The following is a 26,241-nucleotide window of genomic DNA, read 5'->3' as shown; positions in this document are numbered from 1 at the left end:
TTTGAAATTTGGCATGTGGTGTAGTTCATAAAGCTTTCTCCTTTGGACAGTACCATCCCTTCTGAGCTCACCAAGACATCTCCAAAGGAAAACGGGAAGAACAGAAAATATTCAAATGAATGAATTAGTATAGATACCCATATTTCAATAGAGACTTACTTATTGATATCACAGAATTGTGCAGTATTAGGAACTTTGAGAGTCCATTACCTCAGCCCTCTGTCTTTGAAAGAATAGAGATAGTTTCTAAGGCTTCCAGAGAAGGAAATTCTATATTTATGTGGCTCTCCTACTTCACATGTTATGTGATAAGACATTTTATATCATATTTAGAAATAAAATAGAAGTAGTTCTTGAAAGTGGGCCCAGATATTGCTCTTTCCCACCACTTAGCATGACACATGTTGTATATAGTAGGTGCTTTACAAATGTTTGATAAATACAGTTGTTGAATGGTTAGTGCCCTGAGTATTTTGGTGCATCAAGATTGCTCTCTTTTTCTCCATCTTTAAATTGAAATTGTGCCATTTGTTGTTGGTTTATTTCAGGGTTGACCTGTGGAATGCCAGTAATTTGAAGTTTGGAGATGAATTTCTAGGAGAACTGAGGATCCCTCTGAAAGTCCTCCGACAGTCCAGTTCTTATGAAGCATGGTATAGTAACACTCCATCTCCTTAGAGCTCAGCTATGAAACAACCTCACCCATCTTGAACATAACTTTTTTCTTTGTTAATATTTTCTCTTCTTATTTTCAGGTCCAAATTCTTTCCCTCCCTTTACTGTTTCCCCTACCCACTGAAAAGACAAGAAATACCATACCCATTATCCATATAAAGTCTTGTAAAACATATTTCCATAGTAGCCATGTTATGAAAAAAAAAAAGCAAGTAAAATAAAGAAAAAAGGGTTTTTTTTGATGTGCTTAATGTGCACTCAAAGTTCATCAGTTCTCTCTCTGGAGGTGGATGGCATTTTTCCATTGTGAATCCTTTGGAATTGTCTTGGATCATTGTGTTGCTGAGAATAGCTAAGTCATTCACAGCTGATCATGGTACAGTGTTGTTACTATGTACGGTGTTTTCCTGGTTCTGCTTACTTTACTTTGTATCAGTTCATGTAAGTCTTTCCAGGTTTTTCTGAACTTACCCTGCTTGTCATTTCTATAGCACAATAGTATCATCACAATCATATACCACAACTTGTTCAGCCATTCCCCAATTTATGGGGATTCCCTTAGTTTCTAGTTCTTTGCCAACCCAAAAAACTTGCTATAAATATTTTTATACACATACATATATGCCTTTTCCTTTTTCTTCGATCTCTTTGTAGCAGTATTGTTGGGTCAAAGGGTATACACAGTAGTATAGCCCTTTGGGCATAGTTCCGAATTGTAGAACATATTTTAGAAGGTAGAAGCGACTAAAAGAAATGCCTTTGAGCAGCTAAAATTCCAAATACAAAAGCTCATGCGCTTGTCGTAGAAGTGTTTAGGACTTTACTCAGGGCCTTTTTACCCTTATAGTTATTGTTGTTTAGTCCTTTCAGTTGTGTCTGACACTTTGTGACTCCATTTGGGGCTTTCCTGGCAAAGATACTGGAGTGGTTTGCCATTTCCTTCTCTAGCTCATTGTACAGGTGAAGAAACTGAGGCAAACAAGGTGCTTGCCCAAGGTCACACAGTTAGGATGTATCTGAGGCCAGAACTGAACTCAGGTTGATGCATCTTTCTGATTCCAGGCCTGGCACTCTATCCACTATGCCACCAGCTGCCCCTTTTTACTCTTACTTGGTATATAATTCTTATAAGCTTAGTTATCTGATTTCTCGGAAAATTAAAAATGAGAAAGGCTGCTATAAAGATATACATCAACAGAAGCTAGAAGTGAGGGCTAACAGCTTTACCAGAAGAGAGGATACAGAAAAAACACAAAAGAGTTTTCAATAAATAAGTATAGTAGCCTAGAGGACATGTGATCTTGGAACAGACAGCTCTTCACATTTCAGTAGTCCATTAGGACACTACTTTTTAAACAACATACTATTGTAATTGGTATTCTTTACCATTCATTCCTTAAGGAAGTATCTACTGATCACTTACTAGAAGCAAGAAAATAAGCACTAATTAAGAGGCCATTTTAGCTCACAACAACACTGGAATGTAAGTGCCATTATTAGCCCCATTTTATAGATGAGAGAACTGAGGCAGAGAGAGGTTAAGTGTCTTGCCCAGGGTCACACAGCTATTAAATGGCTGAGGCAAGATTTGAACTCGTCTTCCTGACTGTAGGTCTAGCACTCTGTCCATTATGCTGCCTAGCTACCACTTATTATTCAGTCCTATCCAACTCTTTGTGTCCCCATGGACCATATTGTCCATGGGGTTTTCTTGACAAAGATACTATAGTGGTTTGCCACTTCCTTCTCTGGTGGATTAAGGCAAACAAAGGTTAAGTGACTTACCCAGGATCACACAGCTAGTACATATCTGAGACAAGATTTGAGCTCAGGTCTTCCTGAATCCAAGCCCAATGCTCTATCCACTGAGCCACCTAGCTGCTTCCTACCTACTATGTTTAAAAAAAAAAGCATTAGGAGCTATGGAGAATACAAAAAAGACTAGAATGTTAGATGTTGCTAATGATCTCCTTGTTATTAAATCTAGTGATCTTTTTCCGTCATCCTCTTTGAGCGCTTTGTGGAATTTTGTACTTCTGATCATCTTCTCTTTCTTAATACCTTCCCTTTCCTTGGGGTTTGTGTGTGTGTGTGTGTGTGTGTGTGTGTGTGTGTGTGTGTTCTCATGATTCTCCTCCCACTCTGACATTTCTTTTTCTGATTCCTTATCCTCCCATCCTTTAATTGTGGGTATTCCTCAAGGTTCTGCCCTTGATTCTCTGCTCTCTCAGCCTTGGCCATTTTGAACAATGTCTTTGCTTTGGTGATCACCTTGATGCGGATAATTCCCAAATTTGTGTATCTATGTCTAATCTCTTCCTTCAGCCTCAATTCTGCATTTCTAGCTTCCTGTTGGATATTATTACCTGGTGCCTTGTTAGCATCTCAAACTCAATCTGTCTAAAATTGAAGTTTCTCATCTTCCTCCTGTTCATTAACTTCTCTCTATTATTGGCAATTTTCCCATTCACCTAAACTCACAACTTGCGTGTTATATTCAACTCTTCCTTCTTCCTCACTTCCTTTATCCAACCAGTGAGTGCATGTCTATAGAACTTTAAGTTTTGCAAAGCACTTTCTTCATGACTACCCTCTGAAGTAGGCCATCCAAATAGTATAATAATTATTTGACAGGTGAAGAAACTGAGGCGCAGAGAGGGTTATGACTTGCCTAGGGTTGTGTAGTGAGTGAATGTTGAATCTATGATTCAAGCTCAGGAGCCTCTTAACCCCAGGTTTGGTGGTCTATTTCCTATAACATGCTGCCTCTAAGACACTGATTTATTATTATTATTATTATTTTTGCTTTTTGATGAGGCAATCTGGGTTAAGTGACTTGCCCAGGGTCACACAGCTGGTAAGTGTCAAGTGTCTGAGGCCAGATTTGAATTCAGGTCCTCCTGACTCCAAGGCCAGAGCTCTATCCACTGCACCATCTAGATGCCCCTAAGACACTGATTTTTTTTTACCAGCCCACATCCATTCCAAGGATTTTGAGACCTAAAGGATACACTCACAAAGGCCAGTAAAGCAATAGACTCGAGTTGTTCATGTTCAGTCATTACCAACTCTCCATGATCCCTTTGTTCAGCCATGTCTGACTCCTTGTGACCCCAGAGACCACACTGTCTTTGGAGTTTTCTTGGTAAAGATACTAGAGTGGTTTGCCATTTCCTTCTCCAGCTCATTTTGCAGATGAGAAAAATGAGACAAACAGGGTTAAGTGACTTGCCTAAGGTCACACAGCTAGTAAGTGTCTGAGGCTTGATTTAAACTATGAACGGTGAGTCTTCTTGACTCCAGACCACTGAGTGACCTAGCTGCTTCCTGTCTTACACATAGTAGTTGCTTAATAAATGTTTGAATTAAAAGGTACCAGTGGGTCAGATTGTAGAATGGCTTGCATTCCAGGTGGACTTCACTCGGCAGGAAATGGAGAGTTGACAAAGAGTTTTATTGGGTGACATGAGCCAAGATAAGTTTTAGGAATGTTCATCTGATGCTCAAGAGACATTGAGGAATCAGTGGATAGAGTGCTAGTCTTAGAGCAAGATAACTTGTGTTTAATCCTGCCTCTGTCACATACCATCTGAGTGATCCCAAGGCAAGTCATTCAATTTCTCAGTGCCCCAGACAACTCAATAAGACCATAAGTGATAGAGCAGGTGCTAATTTGTATTCTTAGAGGGAGTTTCCTCATGGGAATCTATATCTATGAATGAGATCACAGCTGTCCAAGGAAAAGAAAAAGAAACAAAAGAAGGAAGGAAACAAGAAGGAAGGAAGGGAGTAAGAAAAAAAAAAGAAGAAAAGGAAGGAAGTAGGAAGAAAAAAGAAAAGTAAGAAAGAATGAAAGGAAAGAAGAAAGAAAGGAAGAAACTAAGAAAAAAGGAAAGAAGGAAAAAAGGAAGTAAGAAAATATGAAAGAAAGAAAAGGAAAGGAAAGAAGGAAGAAATGAAGGAGGAAAGGAAAGAAAGAAAGGAAGTAGGAAAAGAAGGAAGGAAGAATGATGAGGGGAGGTCTATCTCCAAATTCAGTGATCTTTCCACTATATTGTGAGACCAGCTAGTTATCAAGTAGTTACCAAGGGAGTCCTTTTAAAATCAACATTTCTGATCTTTTGCAATACATAGTACAGTTAAAAACACGAAACCTAACAAAACCTCTAACACAGAGCAGCAGCATCACATTAGGGGAACTCAAACTGACCTCTGCTCTGAGCCTGCCTACTGTAGAAAGAGATGGGTGACATTTTGAAATAAGGCCAACGGAAGGAGAAAGCCATTTCTGAACTTGTTGAAACAGGCTAGGCTTTCACCTCGAGAAAATGTGTGACTTTTGAGAACCTTGACATCAATTATTTGTGGTGAGCAAAAAAAAAAAAAAGAAAGAAAGAAAAGTACTAGGATGTGGTGATTTGGAGGACTTTAGTGAACTTGGGGTTGGCTGTTTCAATGGAGCAGGAGGAAGCCAGACTGCCCAGTGAGGGATTGGTGGAGAAGTGAGACCATAGATTTTGTCTTTTAGAAGTTCTATGATAAAGTGAATAGGAGTTAGAACTCTGGGGAGTTTGATAACCCTGTATTATTAAAAAAAAAAAGTTGAACTTTTCTTTATAACAAGCTTGAGAAAGGAAGTGGGTAATACATTTTATAAATATTTCTAATCAAAACAGTTAAAATGTTTTCTCCCAAGTTTTGGTACTTCAGGAGGGGAGGGAGGTAAACCCTCAGCTACAGCATGACAGAACAATTTAGACAAACTCAAAATTTGTTGTGGCAGGATGCAATCGGTCATGAATTAGCTGCTGTGTTACACGTCAGTTCATTGTTCAGTTGTTTTCAGTTGTGTCTCACTCTTCATGGTCCCATTCCTTTCCCAGCTCATTTTTCAGATGAGGAAACTGAGACAAACAGGGTTAAGTGACTTGCCCAGGGTCACACAACTAGTAAGGGTCTGAGACAGGATTCAAACTCAGGTCTTCATGAGTGTTTAGTGTTGTGGTAGGATACAGTGGGTCACAAATTAGTATCACTGCTGCTTTGTTACATGCCTGTAGTTGTGCTTTTCAAACAATGCAGTGTAGACAGAGGCTGCTTGGTGTAGGGGTTGAGTGGTGGCTTTAGAGTCAGGAGGAAATCTTCTTCTACAGGAGTCTTCATCTACTGGAGAAGGAAATGGCAAACCACTTCAGTATCTTTGCCAAGAAAACCCCATGGACAGTAAGGACCATGGGGTCATGAAGAGTCAGACATGGCTGAACAACTGAACAACAGGACATCTTACAGGTAGATGTAAGAAGGGAGTACATTTTAGGTGCAGAAGCAGCTTGTGTAAAGGCAAAGAGATCTGTGATATACAAACAAAGCAACGAAGAAAACTTAAGATAGTACCTGCAGGCATAGCTATCAGTCAGTAAACAATAATTTATGCTGTATGCAGAGTAGAGATCCCACAGTGTTTGCAGAAGGGTGATGGTGGTGGTAGTGTTGGAATTTAGATGCCGAAGAAATCGAAAATGTGAACCCGATCTTTGAGCTACAGTGTAGTTGAGGAGAGAATTATTCATGTTATGTTTTGTATTTTTATTGAGTATGCTCTGGTTGTAATTATTGGATAAGATTTTACATTTCAATCCCATGAAGCCATTGACTGGAGTGGGCCCATGTTACTGGATTTGCTCCAGGGTGAATTGATTATACCTTTTTAAAGAAACCCCTAAACTTAACAACAGGACATTTGAGATGTATGTATGTGTGTGTGTGTGTGTGTCTGTGTATGTGTGCGTGTGGTGCATGTATATACAAAAAAAAACTATGTAAATTTGCATCTTTTGTATGGTGGCCCATTTAAGTTTCCCATGCATACTCAGGCTTGTTTGGATGCCCCAGATACAAATTCCACTGAGAGAATTCAGACATTTTCATATGGAATGTTTAAACAAGCAGGCAAAAAGGAGTTAAAGCAGCATCTTAAAAAAATCACTTTGCATTCAAGAAGTCTGATGCTAAATGAAATGGGCCACACAAGGATAAGGATATAGGGGAAGGAAGAGGAGAAAGAACACAAATTACCACTAAAATTACCAGACCCTAGAAAGTTTAACTGGATTACCTTTTCTCTAGCAACAAAGATTGCTCTACAATCATTAAAATAATTAAAACTCAACTTTATTTGCTACTAGCTTATCTTCTTCCTCTTCCTCTTGTCTAGTCCTTTCTACTTTTTCTTCTTTCATCCTGCTTCTCTGCTTCTCTTCTTCCACTTTTCAACTTTGCTTTGATCCTTCCCTTTTATTCATTTCCCTTCTTTTGAAAATAAATGAGTGGCTGCTGCTAGTAAAACTACCAGCAAAACAATTAAGGAACCCAAAGAGTCAACCCACTCCCAACCATAGATCTTCTTAGATACAGAAGGATTTGCTTTGGGGACTATCTGGGTACCTATATTCTTGAGTAGTTCCTCCATGAACCACAATTGCCAGGTCTTGTCTATAGCATCTTATGTATTTGTCTACTCCTCACTGTTCCCTTCTGTTCCACCACCACCACCTCTTACTTGGAATTCTCTTTAGGCTCAGGTCTGACCATGTCACTCCAGCTCTAAATCCTTCAGTCATTACCCATTTAAAATGTCACCTTCTTAGCCTGCCATTTACCTATAACCCCTCACCATCTGGTTCCCTCCTGTCTTTTCATCGTTATTTCACACTGTACCCCACTATGAATCCTATAAGATTCATAAGAGACTCTTAGACATTCCCAGACTTGGCTTTATTCCTCACCTTCTATTCATACCACTTATTACTCATGGCTATAGTATACTTACCACAATGCCTTATACCTGGGACCTGACTGAGAAACATTTGCCTAATTGTATTGAGTCCAGCTGATCTCCTCTCCTCCAGAGTCGGTCCTTCCTTTGCAAAAGTATTGCTTCACTCAGGCACCTGGGGGCTAGGTTTGTTGTGATCGGTGTTGTTCCTTCCATTTTCAAAGAGGACCAATAACGAAGGCTAGGTTTACAAATTGCTTTGTAAATGACTGAAATTAATGAAACAGAATTTGAAGGTACCCATGGGTGTTAAGATATAACTAATCCACATGTGATTTTTGCCCTCTTTTTCCAGGTATTTCCTACAGCCCAGAGATAATGGTAGCAAATCCTTGAAACCAGGTGACCTGGGTTCCCTCAGGTTAAATGTGGTTTACACTGAAGATCATGTATTTTCCTCAGATTATTACAGCCCTCTTCGAGACCTCCTGTTAAAATCTGCAGATGTTGAGGTAATTTGCTTGTTTACCTACCAGTGACCTTTCTAAAATTGCCATAAACATTTCTATTTCTCATTCTCCAACCAATCAGAGGAGTAGGCTTCTCAGATTGCCTCAACTGCTTCCTTTCCATATGTATGATTTTTCTCAAGATGTTCTCTCCTATTTTCTTGTTTTTGTGCCCCACTGAGAGATCATTATCTGCCCATCCTGGCTGCAAGGAAAGACACACCCAAGCCTTCTGCAGTTAGAACCGTTGATGTGAACCCACAGGCAGTGTGTACAACTTCCTAATTTTGTGTTTGAATGTGAAAAAATTGCAATCTGCTTTCTTTGCTTGATAAAAACTTATTTTGTTTGGACTTAGGAGATGGGAGGTCCTGGGGAAGAGAAGACTTGCCTGACTGACACCTCTTTTTGTAGGCTGTGTAGTGAGTCAGTGCTGTCCAGGGACTCTTGAAAATAATAACTGAATTTGGCTCCTCGGAAGATATGTGGGGTTTTTTTTGTTTTGTGTTTTCATTTTCACCTGAAAGGTGTATTTATAGTGGCCGGAAATGATAATACCACAGAAAGGGGTGGGGAGTGGGAAACTATTTAACTAGATTTTCATCATTCTCATTTCCCCGAAACCCTGATATTTCATATACAAGCAGCATGTTGATCATGAGGGATAATTCAGATGCAGAAGGTTTTGTTTTCTGATTGCTTCCCTCTGGTGACTGTGTGACACCGACTAGGAACTAAAAAATTCACAGATTCTCAAATTCAGTGGATTCTAGAGCTGGAAGACACCTTTTGTTTTTATTTTGTTGTTTCAGTTGTATCTACCTCTTCATGATCCCACTTGGGGTTTTCTTGGCACAACTACTGGAGTGGTTTGCCATTTTCTTTTCCAGCTCATTTTACAGATGAGGAAACTGAGGCAAACAGGGTTGAATGACTTGCCCAGGTTCTCACAGCTAGTAAGTGTCTGAGGCTGGCTTTGAGCTCATGTCTTCCTGACTCTAGGCCTGGTGTTCTGTCTGCCCAGAAAGACACCTTAGAGAGGGTCTAAGCCAATCCTTCTATTTTGCAGATGAGAAAAGTGAGGTCAAAATAATGGAAAAGTGGCTTATCCAGGATCTCATAGCTCATAAAGCCAAGATTAGGATTAGATTCTTTGTCTGGTGCTCTTTTATGGGACCATCTAGTGTCTGCCTCCCTAACCAATCTCTCAGGGGTACTTTTTGACTATTTGTTCAGGGGAATCTTACACGGGGCTAAGAAAATGTGTTCTGCTGAACACTTGATCTTTGAACATTTCTTTCTCTCTTCCTTGCCAGCCTGTGTCTGCATCCGCAGCCCATATTTTGGGGGAAGTGTGTAGAGAAAAGCACGAAGCAGCGATCCCACTTGTGCGCCTCTTCTTACACTATGGCAAGATTGTGCCTTTCATCAGCGCCATTGCCAATGCGGAAGTGAAGAGGACTCAGTAAGTGTCAAACACCCACTCCCATGTACAAACAGGAAAAAATAAAATCCCGACATTACAGAATTGAAGAAGGATAGTTTATATTACTGTGGAGTGCATTAGGGTTTATAAAGTGCTTTCTTCACAAAAAATCCCATGATGTTGGTGATGCAAGTGCAATGGCACTCCCATTCTACAGATGAGGAAACTCAAGACTCAAAGTGTTTTAAAGACCTGGCCTTCAATGCCACAATTACTACATGTCAGAGATGAGATTCAAATCAGATTTCCTGATTCAAAGTCCACATCTCTTCTCAATTCTATTACATGGTTTCTGGAAATTGATAGATATGAACAATCTTACTTTAGAGAAAAAAAATTGAAAAGCATAGATTTTCCTATGCTTGGGATGACTATTGGATGACTATGAAACAATCATCATAAATATTCATAGGGATCATAGGATCAAAAATTTATAGGGAGGGGATCACAGTGGTCATTTTGACCAGCTCTTTCATCTTATAGTTGAGGAAACTGGAGGCCAAGAGTTAAGTGACTTGTCCAAGGTCACATAGCTAATTTATTTTGTGGTTGACAGAAGAAACAAAAGATAGGGTGGTTGACATTAAAAAAAAATAACCGAAGTGTAGACTTTCTCCTGTTATTATCGCACAGTATTTTTTTTTACTGCCTACTTTTTTATTCAGGAAACTATTAGATGAGTGAACAAAGATATATAGTTATCTTGGGAACTGGTTGCTTTAGAGAGATCTGAGTTCAGCTCACCTTCACCATTTTCACTGCTGTAGTATCCTTTAATCAGCCTAAAGATGAAGGTGGTAACCAAAAATCACCACCTTTAAATGTAGTTGTTAAGAAGTCTGTGCAAATGGAGCTGAAGATTGGTAGAAATGTATCACCCTCAACAGCAAGTTAGTATTCTGGATACTGAGCTCTACAGCAGGTATGATTGACAAGTAGGAAGAAAAGGACTACTTTCTCCACCAGGTACATATGGCCAACTGCCACAAACTGTTCTAGAATGTTCTGTATTTACTAAGGCTAGCGCAGAGCAGTTCACTTGGTAGCGGATTTTGCAGTGCCTTTCCTATCAATCAGAGCTTTTCATTCCTGGAATCATTAATCTATTCCTTTTTTTTTTTAATATTTTCTCTTTTGGTAATACAAAGTTCACAAAAGAAAAAAGTTGATAGTGGACAGTGGCCAAGATCATTATCTCCCTCACGATCTGGAAAAAACTGGTGAATGTCTTACACAGGAAAAAAAAAATCTCAAAACACCTAGCTGTAGCATGAGCAAATGTCGTTAAAAATGTCTGTTAAAAATCTGAAATTATATTCACCAGTACTAAAGGATTTTCTCAGCAGCCCTCCCTCAGATAGAGGGTGTGTTCACAACGCAATGTTAGGCTTCTGTGATTGCAATTTTTTTAAAAATTTCTCTCAGTGTTTTGTTTTGTTTTGTTTTGTTTTACAAGAGGGTGAAATTGCAGAAATTTGTTCTTTTCCAGAGACCCAAATACCATTTTCAGAGGAAATTCTTTAACATCCAAGTGCATTGATGAGACAATGAAGCTTGCAGGGATGCATTATCTTCAAGTTACATTAAAGCCAATTATAGAGGAGGTAAGACTGTTAGCCTGAATAGCCTTTTGAGAATGGGTATTTTAGCATCGATAAATGGAAAGGGGGGATTTGCTTGAAAACTCAGGTAGTCATTAAAATCCTGCTCTTCCTCTGAGGTTCAGCTTAGCTACCACTTCTTCCATCGTGAAACCTTCCTTGATCTTCCTAATTAAAATTTTTCTTTTCCCCCCCAAATCTTCCCAGAACACTTTGTTTTGATTTCTCCTCTCCCCCCGCTCCTTCCCACTTACTTACTCCCTAGTTTTTTACTATAGACACATGCTATTTCCTCTAGATGAATGTAAGTTCTTTCCAGGCAGGATTGGAGTCTGTTAAAAATGCTTGTATTTTTATTACCTAGCACACAGCTCTATATGCAGTTGGCATTTAATAAACACTGTTTAACCTTGGATTTGTATCTCATTTTTTTTTTTACTATGTGGCAGAGCTGGACATGTGTTAATGGAGAGGAAGTTTCCCTAAAACTCTGACAAAAATTCATGACACTTTTCCCATGTTTGGGAAAATTTACTTTAAACAAACATTCAACCTCAGACACAATGAGCTAATGCTGAAAGTCTCATTGTCATTAACAAGGACTCCTACTCATTCTGCATTCTTAAAGCAGTATGGCTACTGCTAGATATCTTTCACAGCTGTTTCATGTGGTGACTTTTTATTATCTCTCCAGTACAATGCCATTGTTCTCTTCCCAGGGTAGTAATTGAGTGACAAATTTAGATCCTGTATTTCCTTTCCAAGTGAATCAGCACTTTCCTACCTAAACTGTTAACTGTGATAACTTGTCAAGAAATATTTCCCCCTTGAGTGATTTTACCAAATGATCCTTTTGCACACAAAGTAGCATATTAAGTTATATTCTGCCTTAAGCAATTGGGGGAAGAATAATTTTCAAAATGGGATTTAGCTATAATGGAACAGAAATTGTTATCCACATTTGGCAAAGCTTAGCCACAGATCAGCTGTTACATAGCAGTGTTGTGGTTTTAAGCAAGACACACAGGGGATGGGGGAGACTAGAGGAGTAAAAATTAGTTTCAACCTGTTAGCCTGAGAATCTCGTTATTTGTAGACAAGCATGTCAGATTTCTGGAAAAACCCTCATTGTACTTGCTTAAATCTTGCATTGGAATAAGTGGAATGACCAATTGAATGGTGTGACATGAATGTTCCTGTGCATCTGCCATAGTACTGGGTTTCGATGAAGCTTACTTTCCTTCTATACGCTTGATACCATCCTTATGGAGTCATTAGTGCAAATGTTCTTTCCAGATATGCCAAGTCCACAAACCTTGTGAAATTGATCCAGTAAAGTTAAAAGATGGAGAGAACCTGGAAAACAATATGGTAAGACATTACTCCTCTTTCTTTTTTCCCCTCCATACATACATTTTGTAATTGAAAATCCAATCTCTTAGATTTTTTTTTTTTTGACATTAGGGCAATTTATAGCCTTTTGTTTTACTGTGGATGGTGAGTCTAGGTAGAGGGTGGTTCCAAGTCATGTTGCTAAGGGATAATCACTGCTGGAGAACTGGTTATTTTGGGAGTATGCAAATTGAAAGATTTTTCTTCTGGCCACATTTTGTTTAATTACCTCTATCTTTTTTCTTGTATAAATTTTCCTATCCCAGAAATGTTTCCCTTCATTATTTCTTCATGTTCTCCCTTCTTCTTCTCAGTTGATTATTGATTCTCCAGAAGAAAGAGTGAGGCTGGAGACTTTGCACAGCCCTCCCTCACTTAAATTCAATTCACTTAAATGTCATGGCATCATCTCCCTGATGTTAAGGACAAACAACAACAATGACAATTGATTCGCTAATATTAATGCTTAGAGACAACCCCATTGATCTTCCATCTATGCCATTGCAATGTCCTTCTATACTCTCTTCTATTATTGTTCACTTCTAAACTGTTATGGCATTTGCAATTCATTTAGATCCGCATGCCTTTTAAACCTGTGTAATTTGTCCTTTTTTTTTGTTTAGCCTTACAAATGAAATTATTCAAGTCAGACCAAATTTTCCTGTTTCTCAGAATCTTTACTTTTCTTTCTTCTTCCTCTCTTTCTTCCTCCCTTTGGTGGGGGGAGGCTTCATAATGCAGGTTCTGGAGACAAAGGACCTGGACACAAATCCCACCTAATGCTTACTACCTGCATGACCTTTTATGTATACACTTATGTGTTTACATGTTGTCTTCAACAGTGGAATATAAGCTTCTCGAGGGCAAGAACTATTTTTTTTATCTTTTTCTTATCTTTTTAATTTAACTTTTATTTTAATTAATTTTTATTTAATTTTTATCTATTTTTTTCCCAGCATGAATACCAGGGTACCTAGAACATAGCACACACTTAATAAATGCTTTGTTGATTGATTTTTTTGATTGATTGACTGGCTTAAGCTATAAGCATCTTTATCTGTAAAATGAAGAGGTTGGATTAGATGACCTCTAAAATATCGTCTACCTCAGACCAAACACTTGACACTTACTAGCTGTGTGACCCTGGGCAAGTCACTTAACCCCAATTGCCTAAAAAAAAAAAAAGAAAGAAAATTTGCTGAGATATTTCTAGCTTCTGATTTATGATTCTACCATCCTTCCTTCTTTCCTTTGTCTATTTTCAATCCTATTATTCTAACCCTTCACCTTAAGCTCTTAAGACTTAAGCATTATTTCTCTTTTTCCTTTACAAATTTAACCTTCTTTAACTCACATATATTCTCTAATGCATGTATCAATTATCATTTTACATTATACTTATCTGTGTATGTATCTTATGTCCAAGGTAGACTTTTTGGACCATGTATTTCCCTAGTACCTCTCACTGTGTTTTGTACACAATCTGAGCTTAATAAATATTTGTTAAGTTGAATTCAAATTAAATTCACCTTACTTTTAAAAGGTTCTACCCCCATTTGTCCTTCTCCCTTCCTCAGTTTTATTGCTCTCACTTTCTTTTCATATTCTCATCTTTTATCTTAATCCTTTGCTCTGCCTATACCTATGATTTAAATGCTCAGCTCTATTATCATTATCATCATCATTATTATTCTCTGGTGCCTAACATGTAGAGGGGTCACTACAAATTCCTCTTCATAGAAGCTTCTAATGATTAGTTCATTCCTTAAAGGACTAGACTTCCCTCTCCATTCAAAGGTGTCATTCCTTTCTCATGCAGTAATAATTTTACAAAATCATATCATACCTTTTTTCCCCATTCATTGCTACAACATTTCTGCAAATTTGGTGGTCACACAAGTAATATCCCTACCTAAGCCGGGATATCCTGACCTGAAGGGCAGAGGAAGTGATTCTTCCTGGGGCCCACAGTATCAGAGGCAGGTCTTAGCAACCGGGTTTCCCAATTCCTGTCCCATTGATGCATTTGACTTTTAGCATGGATGATTATCCTTAGGGGAGGAGGAGTGTATCTTTTTTTTTTTCACATACTCTTCAGTGGATAATGATTGTTGTTGTCATAATTGCATTTGCCTTCATATCTTGTACGTGCATTCAGAGAGTAGAAGGCTGATTTTCTGACACAGGTCTTGAGGCCATAACTATTAGGTATCCCGATGCTGCTTTGTACTTCCCAATCGGGGAATAAACAGTATCCCAGTTTAAATTGGAGGGACCAAAGCACCAACGTCTTAAAATCTTGGCATTTCATTTTGAGGCACTTGGGCGGCTTCAAGGATCCTATCTACTTCAGGGATGGTGTCTACAAGTGAATGCAGTCGGTTTCCTCTGCTCCTCCTGTTTGCTTTTGGTTTGCTAGGCCTTTGCCCCTATTAGCTGGGGCTCTGGGCTTTGAATGAGAAGGCTTTGTGCTTCTCCCTGCCCAGACTCACTGTGGCTGCACTATGAGTAAGTCACAGTTCTGATGCTCTCCATTTGGGAAATGGGGATAATAATACTATTTGGGTAATAATAATAATTGCTAGAATTTATTTTAAGCTTTAAGGTTTTCAAAGCATCTTGTGAATACTTCATTTTATCCTCATAACAACCCTCTGAGATAGGTACTGTTATTATACCCTTTTATAGTTAGGGATGCTGTGGCAGACAGCAAATAAGTGACCTACCCAAGGATATATAGCTAATAAATGTCTGAGGTTTGACTTGAACTCAGATCTTCTGACTCCAGATCCAATACTGTATCCACTGTGCCACCCTAGCTGGGAGCGTGGGGAAAAAAGAACCAAATTTGGGGTCAAATGACCTGGGCTCTATTCCTGGGTCTGCTACTTCCTAGGTGTATTACTTTGGCCAAGTTACTTGGTCTCCATGGGCCACAGTTCCTGAGATTAAACAATTCAGTTCAAAAGGCATTGGTTAGGGGCAGCTAGGTGGCACAGTGGATAGAGCATCAGCCCTGGAGTCAGGAGGGCTTGAGTTCAAATCCAGCCTCAGACACATAACACTCACTAGCTGTGTGATCCTGGGCAAGTCACTTAACCCTGATTGCCTCACCCCCCCAAAAAAAAAATAAAAAGGAAAAGGTGCTAATTAAAAAGCGTTGGTTAAGCACTTACTATGTATAAGACAAATATTCTGGGTTCTAGGGATACAAAGGCAAAATCAAAATAATCCCTGCCCTCAAGAAGCCTACACACTACTGGAAAAATGGTAGGATTGATGAAAGAAATGTTCGTTAAGGTCGCTTTCTGTTCCAAATCCTATGAAACAATATTTGGTACGTGACAGTAAAATATTTGGATCAATTTGAAATGTGTTGCAGGAAAACCTGAGGCAATATGTTGATCGCATCTTCAATGTTATCACGAAATCTGGAGTAAGCTGCCCAACCGTCATGTGTGATATTTTCTTTTCACTGAGAGAATCAGCTGCCAAACGATTCCAAGGTGAGTTTCCTGTATCCATTGATGTAGTTACCCTGGTTAAAAATAATAACATTCCCACCTTTGGTGTAATTATTTTTCTATCTGCCATGTTTCCCAGTTCTAAGGGTGACTTTTAAAAAGTGGATCCTACATAAAAATAGAGAAGTTGTTTCAACATTAGACAACTACTAGCCTCGATATGATGGACAGTTTGATGGTTTGCCTTTTTAATCTTGCAGGAAGGTGGGTGGGGGCAATTTATTTTCTTGCCTAGTGTTTCCCTAGGTATTCTCTCCTGTTTTCTTTTTTTTGGATGCACTTAAAAAAGACAAGGCCTCCTAGTTCTCTGGGTCCATTAAAGAATTCCTGGCATTTTCCTCATAGGGTTGGAACCTATTCTGTGTCTTGGCTACCCTCCAGTTTAGATAAATTGCTTCTTTTAGTGTTCCCACTTGGAATTTCCTCAGCAGTCTCTTCTTGCTGTCAATTGGAGGTATTATGTTTACAGTGTTCACCCCTCCATTGAAGTGGATATCTATAGGTCACTGCCTTTCCAAGCAGAGTGAAATGGGTCCTCTGGAAAAATGTGTATCATTTCACACTTTTGGAATAGCAGAATGAGAGGGAGAAGGAAGTAGGGGACAGAGATTTCTGCCTGGTCCAGTAACAATGCTTGAGAGACTGATTTGTCATGGTCCTGCCTTATTGTACAATATTTAGTCATCTTTCCAACTTTTCTGTCCAAGTTTCTCCATTAGTCCAAGAGAGGGGATAGTTTACCTCTCAAAGCAAGGGCAATGTACATATCATCTGTAATAGCTTTGGTCACACTGTGTTACTTTGTAGGGCACTATGAAAACATACCTGAAGGGTCCTGGATTGTTAGAAGCAGTCATTCATAAAAATGCTTCCAAATTGAAAGAGATCTCTAGCATGATTAAAGAGATCTCCTTTTGCAACTTAGGGTGCCCCCCAAATTCCATCCTCTCTTTTATTCCACAGAATCATGTTTGGTGTAGGTAGCTGGCAATGCAGACCATATTATAAGTGGGCCTGACCTCATATTTGTTCACATGGGCACCATAAATAATTTAACCCAAGCAACAGAACATTTTAGTGACAGCTCAGGTTGCTTCTGTTGATCTACAAATTGAGAGCTTTGGAAACCCTTGGTCTTTCCTGCCCTACTTGACTACAGCATGACCATCCATCCCTTCCACAGTGAAAGTTCAAGTTTATTAAATGCAATGGACCTAATCCAGCCAAAGACAAGCTAATCTGTTTCACGCTTTAAAAAAAAAAAACGTATCAACTTGATGAGGTAACTAAGGTGCTTCCCAGTGCTGTTCAAAGACTAGCTTCCAAGGGCAAGTAGTTATCCCCTTCTTCACAAATGGCTATGTATTTTTGGCACACCTCTTGTGTCCTTGATGCTGCTCCCAAAAGGCAATGCTTTCTCCAATAAGAACTTCTGATTTGAAGATCATGCTTAGGTCAGAGCCATCCACTGTGCCCAAACTGTATCTGTTCTACCAAGTAACAAATTCCCTTCGATTCCCGTTATCTTCCAGAGTCCAGGATGAAATGTCTTTTCTTGGTTACAGGTGACCTGGATGTGAGATACACTGCTGTGAGCAGCTTTATTTTTCTTAGATTCTTTGCTCCTGCCATCCTTTCACCAAACCTTTTTCAGCTCACACCTCATCATACGGTATGTATTTCATTTTTTTTTCTCCCTTCCCTGTCATGTCAGACCTTTTCTGTAACACAGATGAGGTTGAGCTTCCTGCCAAGTTCTCTGTGTCCTATGTTAGGAAGGTAGAAGATTGAGATGTAAAAATGACCTTTTGCAGCAGGGATCAGCCTATTATAGAATGGATTATGACTATAACAAATACCTACCATTTAATGCCTGACTAAAGATAGATTGCATCATGGAACTTATCTACCCTTTGATTTTAGCTTTCACCAGCTCTGATGGTGGTGTACTTTGACAGTGATTAATGATACATTTAAAAGTTCTTGATGACTTAGCAGCTTGACATAAAAATGAGAAATTGGAATCTATCCTTTGTCACCACTAGGATTTTTCCAAAGGAGAATCGAATATTTAGGTGTATATGTGTGTGTGTGTGTGTCTATCACACACACACACACACACACACACACACACACACACACATACATGCACATATACCTCCCATTGGAAACTAATCCATTCACTAAACAAGCTAGATGTTAGCAGGGAGAGAAAAATGAGAAAGATGGCTTCCCTGTCCTCATGGAACCTGCTGTCACCTACAGAACTCCCTTCACATTAAAGCCACAAAGCCATTTGAATATTACAAGGTAAACTGAAATAACAGACCATCATCTGGAGGGATAAGTAGGAGCTTTGCACAGCTCCCAGTTGGATCCTGTAACCTGGAAGAAGACCTGTGTATGTATTTCCTCTGGAAAATGGTGAATGCCCTACTCACTTGGGTGTCAGAATTAATTTACAATATTCTGGTTCTATATATAGCACCATGAATGTTTCATTTATGTTGTTTATGCATTTTTTCCCCCTGGTCCTGACTTGTGATTTCACTTTCCCAGAGGGGAAGCTCCCTCTACCAAGGAAGATCTGTAATTAATTATGCAACTTAAATTGCATAAGATAGTTGCCTAGGTGACTTGACTAGGTTGAATCAGCCAGTATGTGTGGGGGTGGGACTTGAACCTAGGATTTTCTGACTCCTCAGGCTACCTTTGTTTCCAGTACACCAGGATGCCTCTCTTGTATGCACACAAGAGATATGTCATATATTTAGATATTTATGTGTTTGGATTTATTTTTAAGGTATACAATTTAATATTTGACCATATGAGTACTTGACTCAGTTTTTACAAACTTTGATAAGATTCTTATCTCTAGGGTCAGTCCCAACTATAGTTATGCCTTCCATATTGTGATTTTCCCCATCAGGGTTTCAGTATGTGGTGGGGGTGCAGTGGGGTCAGCATAAGAAATTAGATGGGAATTTGGGGGGAGTTTTGTGGAAGCCATAGACAACACAAAGACATGGGAAAAAAATTAGAAATTCAGAAATGCATAAAATATATATAGTATCATATAATGGCAGCATATTTTATCTTTTAATACCGTAATAATTAAGATTCTTCTCTGGTATAAAGGACCAAAATGTTCCATATTGGTGGGATTCTATGCCTTCTATGTGGAAGGGATAACTGTAGTTCATTGTTGTTGTTCAGTTGTCCAGTTGTTCAGTTGTGTCTGACCCTTCATGACCCCATGGACACCAAGCCTTTCTATCTTCCACTTCATCTGTCCAAGTCTTTCCATGACACTGTCCATCTCATCTTCCGCCATCCCCTTTTCTTTTTGCCATCCATCTTTCCCAGCATCAGTCTTTCCAATGAGTCCTGTCTTCTCATTATGTGGCCAAAATGTTTAAGCTTTAGCTTCAGTATTTGACTTTTCAGTGAATTGCCTGAAGTAATTTCTTTCAGTACTGACTGATTTGATCTCTTTGCTGTCCAAGGAACTCTCAAAGTTCTTTTCCCACACCATAATTCACAAGTATTGATTCTGTCGTGTGAAGTGTTCCTCATAGTCCAACTCTCAAAGCCATGCATTGCTACTGGAAAAACCTTTGTCAGTAAGGTGATGACTCTGCTTTTTAGTATGCTGTCCAGATTTGTCATAGCTTTTCTTCCAAGGAGCAAGCATCTTTTAATTTCATAGCTGCAGTCACCATCTGCAGTGATCTTTGAGCCCAAGAATATAAATCTGACACACTGCTTCGATTTCTTCTCCCTCTATTTGCCACAAAGTGATGGAACCAGTTGCTGTGAATGCTCTTTGTGTTAAATTTGAGCCAACACATAATGTTTCTGTTTTGTTGCCTCTGATAGGACCCACAGACTTCTAGAACCTTGACACTTATCTCCAAGACCATACAGACCCTGGGCAGTTTATCCAAATCCAAATCTGTAAGTCTTTTATCTTTTTTTTCCCCTCTACTTTGTTAGGTATACTTTGCTTTCTAAAAGTAAAACAATCAATTGGCATTTAAGTACTTTGTTCACATAATGAGCACCAATTACCTCTCTAGCTTTTATTTGTAAATTTGGAAAATAGCCAGATTTTACTGATTTTCTTACTTGCTTTGTTCCCTATGGCAGAGAAAAAGATCATACAGAATTTAAGTTGTATTTCTTCATTCACTTCAACTTTATTACTAGTAGAGCTGTCCCTAGGAGTCAGGGCCATTGGAGGGAACAGTCTAGTTCTAGGCTCTAGTTTGTTGCTTGGCCAGGGCATGGAAGACAGGGAGCAAATAGGGATAATTTCATATTAAATGTTGAGCCATTATGCATATAATAGGCCCATAACAACCCCTATTGTCATCAAGGCAAGAAGGGTAGTATTTCCCTTGCCCCTTCTACCCATGCCTCTGAAATGGTCATTCTTTTTTAAATCTTCTGTAAAACTACCTGTAAAATTTATTTTAACCTGTATAAAAAAATGTTGTTTGTATATGTGGTAGGATTTTATTTTGAGGTGGTGAGGAGACAGAATACTTGCTACTTCATTATTTGCCCCAGGCCTTCACTATGAACTCCACACCAGAAATAGCTGTAAGAATGGTAGTATTTGGGTATATTCTTAATTTTTCAAACAACAACAACAACAGTTTTTTTAAAAATTGGGAAATGTAGGTAAAGATAGGCTTTGTTAAAAATAACCACAGGCTGAAAAGGGGGTAGAAACCATCTTGGTCTACTCCATTCTTCACTTTTCCAGAAAGCATGAGGCATTAGTCAAGTTCATGTTATATCTAGTTCAACAAACAGATCTTATTTCAGTTTCATTTCAGAGTGTTAATGGGGTCCTCACCCCTTGCTCTCCTCTGCTGTATTCTTTGTGGTGTTTTATGCAGTGGTTAGGCTCTAAGTGCAACTAAGCTTATTGAATCACAGGCGATACCCAGCTACTATTTAATTGCAAATCCTTTTGGTTCCTCTCAATATAAGTGAGACAGAAGACTTTTTAAAAATTCATTTATTTATTTATTTGTTTTTAGCAAAATGCCCTGTAAGCAGTGACTTGTCACATTCTCCATTTATTCAGTCTTCCCTAAATTTTATTGGTTTGGAAGAGGTCTACAGGGCAGGGATCTATGCACAGGGCTTCAAATAGTTTCATGTTCAAAAAATAATACATCTTTTTAAAAAAATTACATTAAACTAGAGCTCTAAAAGTATTTTTTAAAGCACCATTTTAATTATTATAGTTTTAGTTGATAGAGGAATATTCCCATTTTAAAAACCTTATGTATAAAAATCCATAATTTTTAAAAAATCAAATAAAGGAGTTTTTAAAATTAAAGCATTATTAAAGGATTCACTATAGGATTCCTTTAAGTATTTAATTCCCCCAGAACTGTTAAAAATAGGTTTAAATTTATATAAATTTGGTGAATATACAAATTTTTAATGTACTTCTATAAAGTACTAAGATTCACAGAACAGCAGTTTGTTAGCTATTTACTCAATGATTTTAAAAAGTGAGATATACTATTTCTGCCTTTCTCTTCTCTTCTTTTCATTTCTAAATTGCCACAATATTTGGTTGAGTATTGTTGGAGCCTTCTGATTATTCTGATTTTTAGGAGTGAGCCAAAACCTATTACAAAATGGTTTTGTTACAGGCCAGTTTCAAAGAGTCTTACATGGCTACATTCTATGATTTCTTCAATGAACAGAAATATGCCGATGCAGTAAAAAATGTAAGTAATAAAAGTAATCAATCAATAGTTGTCTGGTCATTTGTGCATTATAAATATATACATATATTTACATATATGTATATATTTTTTCCCCTTCCCCTCCCCCCCCAGAGGACATTGTTCTCATACTTTTTCTGTCCTGGGTCCTTTTCTGGCTTCTGAATGAATTTTGAGTTTCCTCTTTGCCCTTTCAGTTCTTATTACAATTTTTTTTTCATTTTTTCTTCATCCCTCAGTCTTTTCTACACTCATATTTTCACGATGTCACTGCTTTCTCTTCTTTCTCTGATCATTTTTCTTGAGTTCATTATTTCTAATTGTCACTAACCTTACTCTCCTCTAGTCTTGGCGTTGTTCCCCCCACCCCCACCCCAAGCCTGTTCCCTTCAGCCTCTGTGCTTTTACATGAATTACAGAGTATTACGTGTTTGGATGATTGGACCATCATTAGAGAAATAGTGCTCTGGGAAGTTTCTCAGGACTATAGTAACATATTTGCCAAAAACACTGAACCTCTAGCTGTGATTTTTCTGAAGTTCGAAAATGAGCCTTCCCTACCCCCCCTCAACATTCAGCTGCTGGAAGTTTAACAAAGAATGGTAGAAGACAAGTCTGCTTTTTAATTTAAATGGTATGAACACCCCAATAGAAAGGAAAAAGGGCTATGCAATAGATTAAAAAAGTGGAACCAAACAATATATTAACTGCTGGAAATTCATTTAATGTGGAAAGATGTGCACAGTTCAATTGAGAGTTTGGACTTGAATTTATCACATTATTTCTGTCTCAAGAAAAGCAGAAATAACATTGCTCTTATCTGAAAATGTCAAGTTCTAATCAGAAAGCATTGAGAGAAAAAATGGAATTTTGAATAATTTTTCAGGATTATTTAAAACTTAATTATTCAAAATTCCCTTTTAAAGAATACATGTCAAATAAGATAGTTAAATTTATAAAAGTTCATATGGTTTTGTTTTTAGAACAAATTGATAGCTATGGATAGATAATTGATAATAGTAAAACATTTCAATACCTTTCTGTCATAATGTAAGAGAGAATTTGGTAGAAAACTCAATCAACAAGTGTGTATGAAGCCTATGTGCCAGTTACTGTCCTGGGCCTTAGGGAGGAGGGGGAAATGCAAATGCGAAAGTGAGAGAATCTTTGCCCTTTTCTAATTGCAGGGTACAATGTACATAAGGGAACTGTAGTCCATGAAAAAAGTTTTGGTCCAGACAGTCATGGGAATTGTGACTAGAGCCATGGGATAGTAGATTGTCATTCCTTTTCCAATAGAGATGCTAGTATTGGTTTGACAAAAAGCAAGTCATAGAAAGGGCCATGAGATGGGGCCAAGGAATAGCCTTTTTTTTTCATGTGCACATTTATGCGCTTGATCATAGATGAGTCCAGATACATTTAGAAAAATGGGCATTTTATATGTGTTATTTTAAGACCATGATAAAAATAAAACTAGAATTAAATGATCCTAGAATAGAAACTTCTAGAATAAAACTAAAATGAAGTAAATGATTATGTGCTCAGAGATATAGGACTACAATGAAACTTTTTAAAATGACTAATTTTTAAATTCCTTTAAATTCAGCTTTTGATTAAGAACAGTTTTGACTGTTTCTCACTCCCCTTCTAAAAACAAACCACAAACTTAACTGTGGGTTGCTACTCAATTATATTGACAGGCACTCTTATTATTCCAAACAGCTAAAATCCCAGGGGAAATTAAAAGTTTAGGAAGTTGTTTTAGGGAATTGGGAAGTCAGAGTTGCACTGAAGAAAAAAGCTTTTTTGACAGGCAAGATATTTTTTCCAGGGACTCAGGAAGACCCCAGACCCCAAAAAGCTACCTGTAGACCACCTATAGGATTAAACTCCCCAATTATCTTAAATTTCCCAATTAGATATCTTAGATTAGATATCTTAAACTAGATTAAATTAAATTAGAGATCTTAAATTCCCCAATTAGAAATTTAGCCCTATGTCCCCTCTTAAAATATAAATGCTCAAAAAGAATGCAGACTTCATTTTTATTAGCAATTTACACCTCATTGTGAATTTGGGATATTGTTTCACTTCCTTCAGAGTAAGTGTCCTTAGAGCTAGAGATTACTTTGTTTTAGATACTGCACTGATTGCTGAGGGTACAAAGAAAGGTAAAAACAGGGTCCCTACCCTCAGGGAGTTCACATGCTAGTCGGGGAGACAACATGAAAACAACGATGTACATAGAAGATATGTACGGTGTATATGGGTGTTGATCTCAGAGGGTTGGCAAAAAGGTTTTCCATCTCTCCTATTGGGTAATTTTTGTATTCATTATTATAAACATTCTAAACCAGTGTCTTTCTTCTTCCTTCCTTCCTACCTGCCTTCCGTCTGGACATTTTCCCAATTAAGTTCTTAGATCTGATTTCATCCTCTGGAAGAAGAGACCACAAGAGTATAGAGCAACCTATATTACTTAAAGAAGGGTAAGGTTATATTTATTACAAAGTGGAAATTCTGAGATGTGAGCAGGAGGGAAGAGAAATCTGAGTCACTTTGCTTTTGTCCTTTTGGCTTTTCCTAATATTGTTTTGCTCGATTTCCACTTTTAATTTTTCCTTTTAAAAAAATCTGTTTTCCTCTTGTGCCTAGAAATGACAGCTCTCCAATTTGCCTTGTCACAGTTAATGCAAAATTAATTAACAAATCATGAAATACCCAAAGCCAGGATTCTGATGTGGAGGTTGTCCAAGCTCTTGCACAAGCCAAGGGAAAATCTGGAACCACAAAACAATGATTTATAGAGATCATTGTTTTAAGCCTTTAACTAAACCCAAGTAGGAAAATCAACTGTCAGCTGATGGAACTCAATGCTAGCAGTAATCATTTAAATCTGTAGATAATTCCCCAAACCTATTTTGTCTAACAGCTTGCTTCTAAGAGTTACCAGAGAACTCAAAACTATCAATAATCTATGATCCCTACAATCCTATATTCCCTGTTACTATAAAAAGTTTTCTTTTATTTTCAGTCCACATCACTGAGAAAAAGCCCTTACCTGCCTTCTAAACTGTGAAAAGAAAGTGACGTTTGGACTTAGAGGCTTATAACTAGGAATTCTTAACTGGGAGGTGGAAGAGAGTCCGTGAATTTGTTTTTTAAAATATTCTGATAACTGTATTTTAATGTAATTAGTTTTTTTTTATAATCCTATATATTTCATTTTATTTTATGCATTTAAAAACATTACTCCAAGAAACGGTCCATAAGCTTCAACCAACTGCCAGAGGGGTCCATGATACAAGACCGGTTAAGAACCTCTGTGCTAGAGCTGGAAAGGGGCTAAGAGACCATTTAAGTTTGATCCCTTTACTTTCTGGATTAAAAAGCTGGGGCCCAACTTGCTCAAGAACTAAGTAGCAGAGTCAGTTTTCAAAGTGAGTCCAAACTAAATGCTAAATGCCATTCCTGCTGTTTCAGGCTTGTTAAGCACACATTTCATAGAATAATAGATTCTGCGACCCGGGGGGGGGTGCTTTAAAGGTCATCTAATTTCATGTCCTAGCCAGTGTAAAACTGCCCCCTGTGGCATTCCCAATAGGTGGGCATCAAATCTCCATTTGACCAATTAAGTCAGGGCCTCCTCATTCCGGACTTGCAAAACTGTTGTATTTTCTTTTTTAAACAAAATGTAGCATTTTGCATTTATCTGTGCTAAATTTTATCTTCTCATCACCAAGAGGTTAGTTATAAGGTATGATACACACATATATGTGTGTATATATACATACATACATATATATACACATTTTATATACATATTTTTAATATAAAATATATTTTTATATTTCAGTATCTGTGCACACATATTTATGTACACTTTTGGCCACCATTATTTTAAGCCATAGCAACTCATAAAGATCAGTTGCCATGGCATGAAAGGTTTTCAATATGTGTCAATGTGGGATGTATCCACAGTGATGAAATCATAAGGTCCTAGGGTTTAAAGCAAAGTAAGACTTGGAGATCACTTAGTGCAACCCCATCACTTTACAGATGAGGAAACTGAGTCTGTATCAGATTGAATGACTTGCCCAAAGTTATGAAGTAAATAGGAAATGGTGTTGGGATTCAATCCTAAATCCTTTGATCCCTAATTCAATGCTCTTTGTACTGTACAGTCTTTTTAGTTCTGGCCTAACAAGTTTTCATCTAAATCTTAATTTTATCATACAATTTAGTAGATATGCTCCATTACAAATTGGATTACTGTGCCTATGTGTTCATACAGAAAATTTAAAGAGGGCAGGGCTAGGGCCAGGGGACTGAGGGATGTTACTGAGGATCTCCCTCCAGGTAGATACTGATCCTTTAATCAAAACTCTTTCTATATTTTTATTCAGCCCCAAACAGGTTTCCTTAACTATCTCATATTTGTCTCTTCCACAAGGTCTCATGAAAAATTTTGTCAAATGCCTTGTAGGAATCCTGACGTTACATGTCTATAGTGTTCCCCAAAC

The 26,241-nt window shown here is 38.0% G+C and overlaps 1 protein-coding gene across 2 annotated transcripts in view; it reads left to right on the top strand.

Annotated features, from left to right (window-relative positions):
• Positions 1-26,241, top strand: part of RASA3 (RAS p21 protein activator 3) — a 289,853-nt gene that overhangs the window by 231,481 nt on the left and 32,131 nt on the right. For both annotated transcript variants that reach the window (XM_020965141.2, XM_020965140.2), the window contains exons 9-18: positions 549-653; positions 7,806-7,962; positions 9,276-9,424; positions 10,935-11,049; positions 12,343-12,417; positions 15,821-15,944; positions 17,528-17,634; positions 19,842-19,919; positions 21,641-21,718; positions 24,134-24,207. In XM_020965141.2, coding sequence (XP_020820800.1) covers positions 549-653; positions 7,806-7,962; positions 9,276-9,424; positions 10,935-11,049; positions 12,343-12,417; positions 15,821-15,944; positions 17,528-17,634; positions 19,842-19,919; positions 21,641-21,718; positions 24,134-24,207 — 1,062 coding nt within the window. The remainder of the gene's footprint in view (positions 1-548; positions 654-7,805; positions 7,963-9,275; positions 9,425-10,934; positions 11,050-12,342; positions 12,418-15,820; positions 15,945-17,527; positions 17,635-19,841; positions 19,920-21,640; positions 21,719-24,133; positions 24,208-26,241) is intronic.

This window comes from Phascolarctos cinereus, unplaced genomic scaffold (assembly GCF_003287225.1).
Source record: "Phascolarctos cinereus isolate Bilbo 61053 unplaced genomic scaffold, phaCin_HiC Scaffold_7;HRSCAF=346, whole genome shotgun sequence".
Classification (NCBI taxonomy): domain Eukaryota; kingdom Metazoa; phylum Chordata; class Mammalia; order Diprotodontia; family Phascolarctidae; genus Phascolarctos; species Phascolarctos cinereus.
This window is presented reverse-complemented; position numbering and strand designations above follow the sequence as displayed.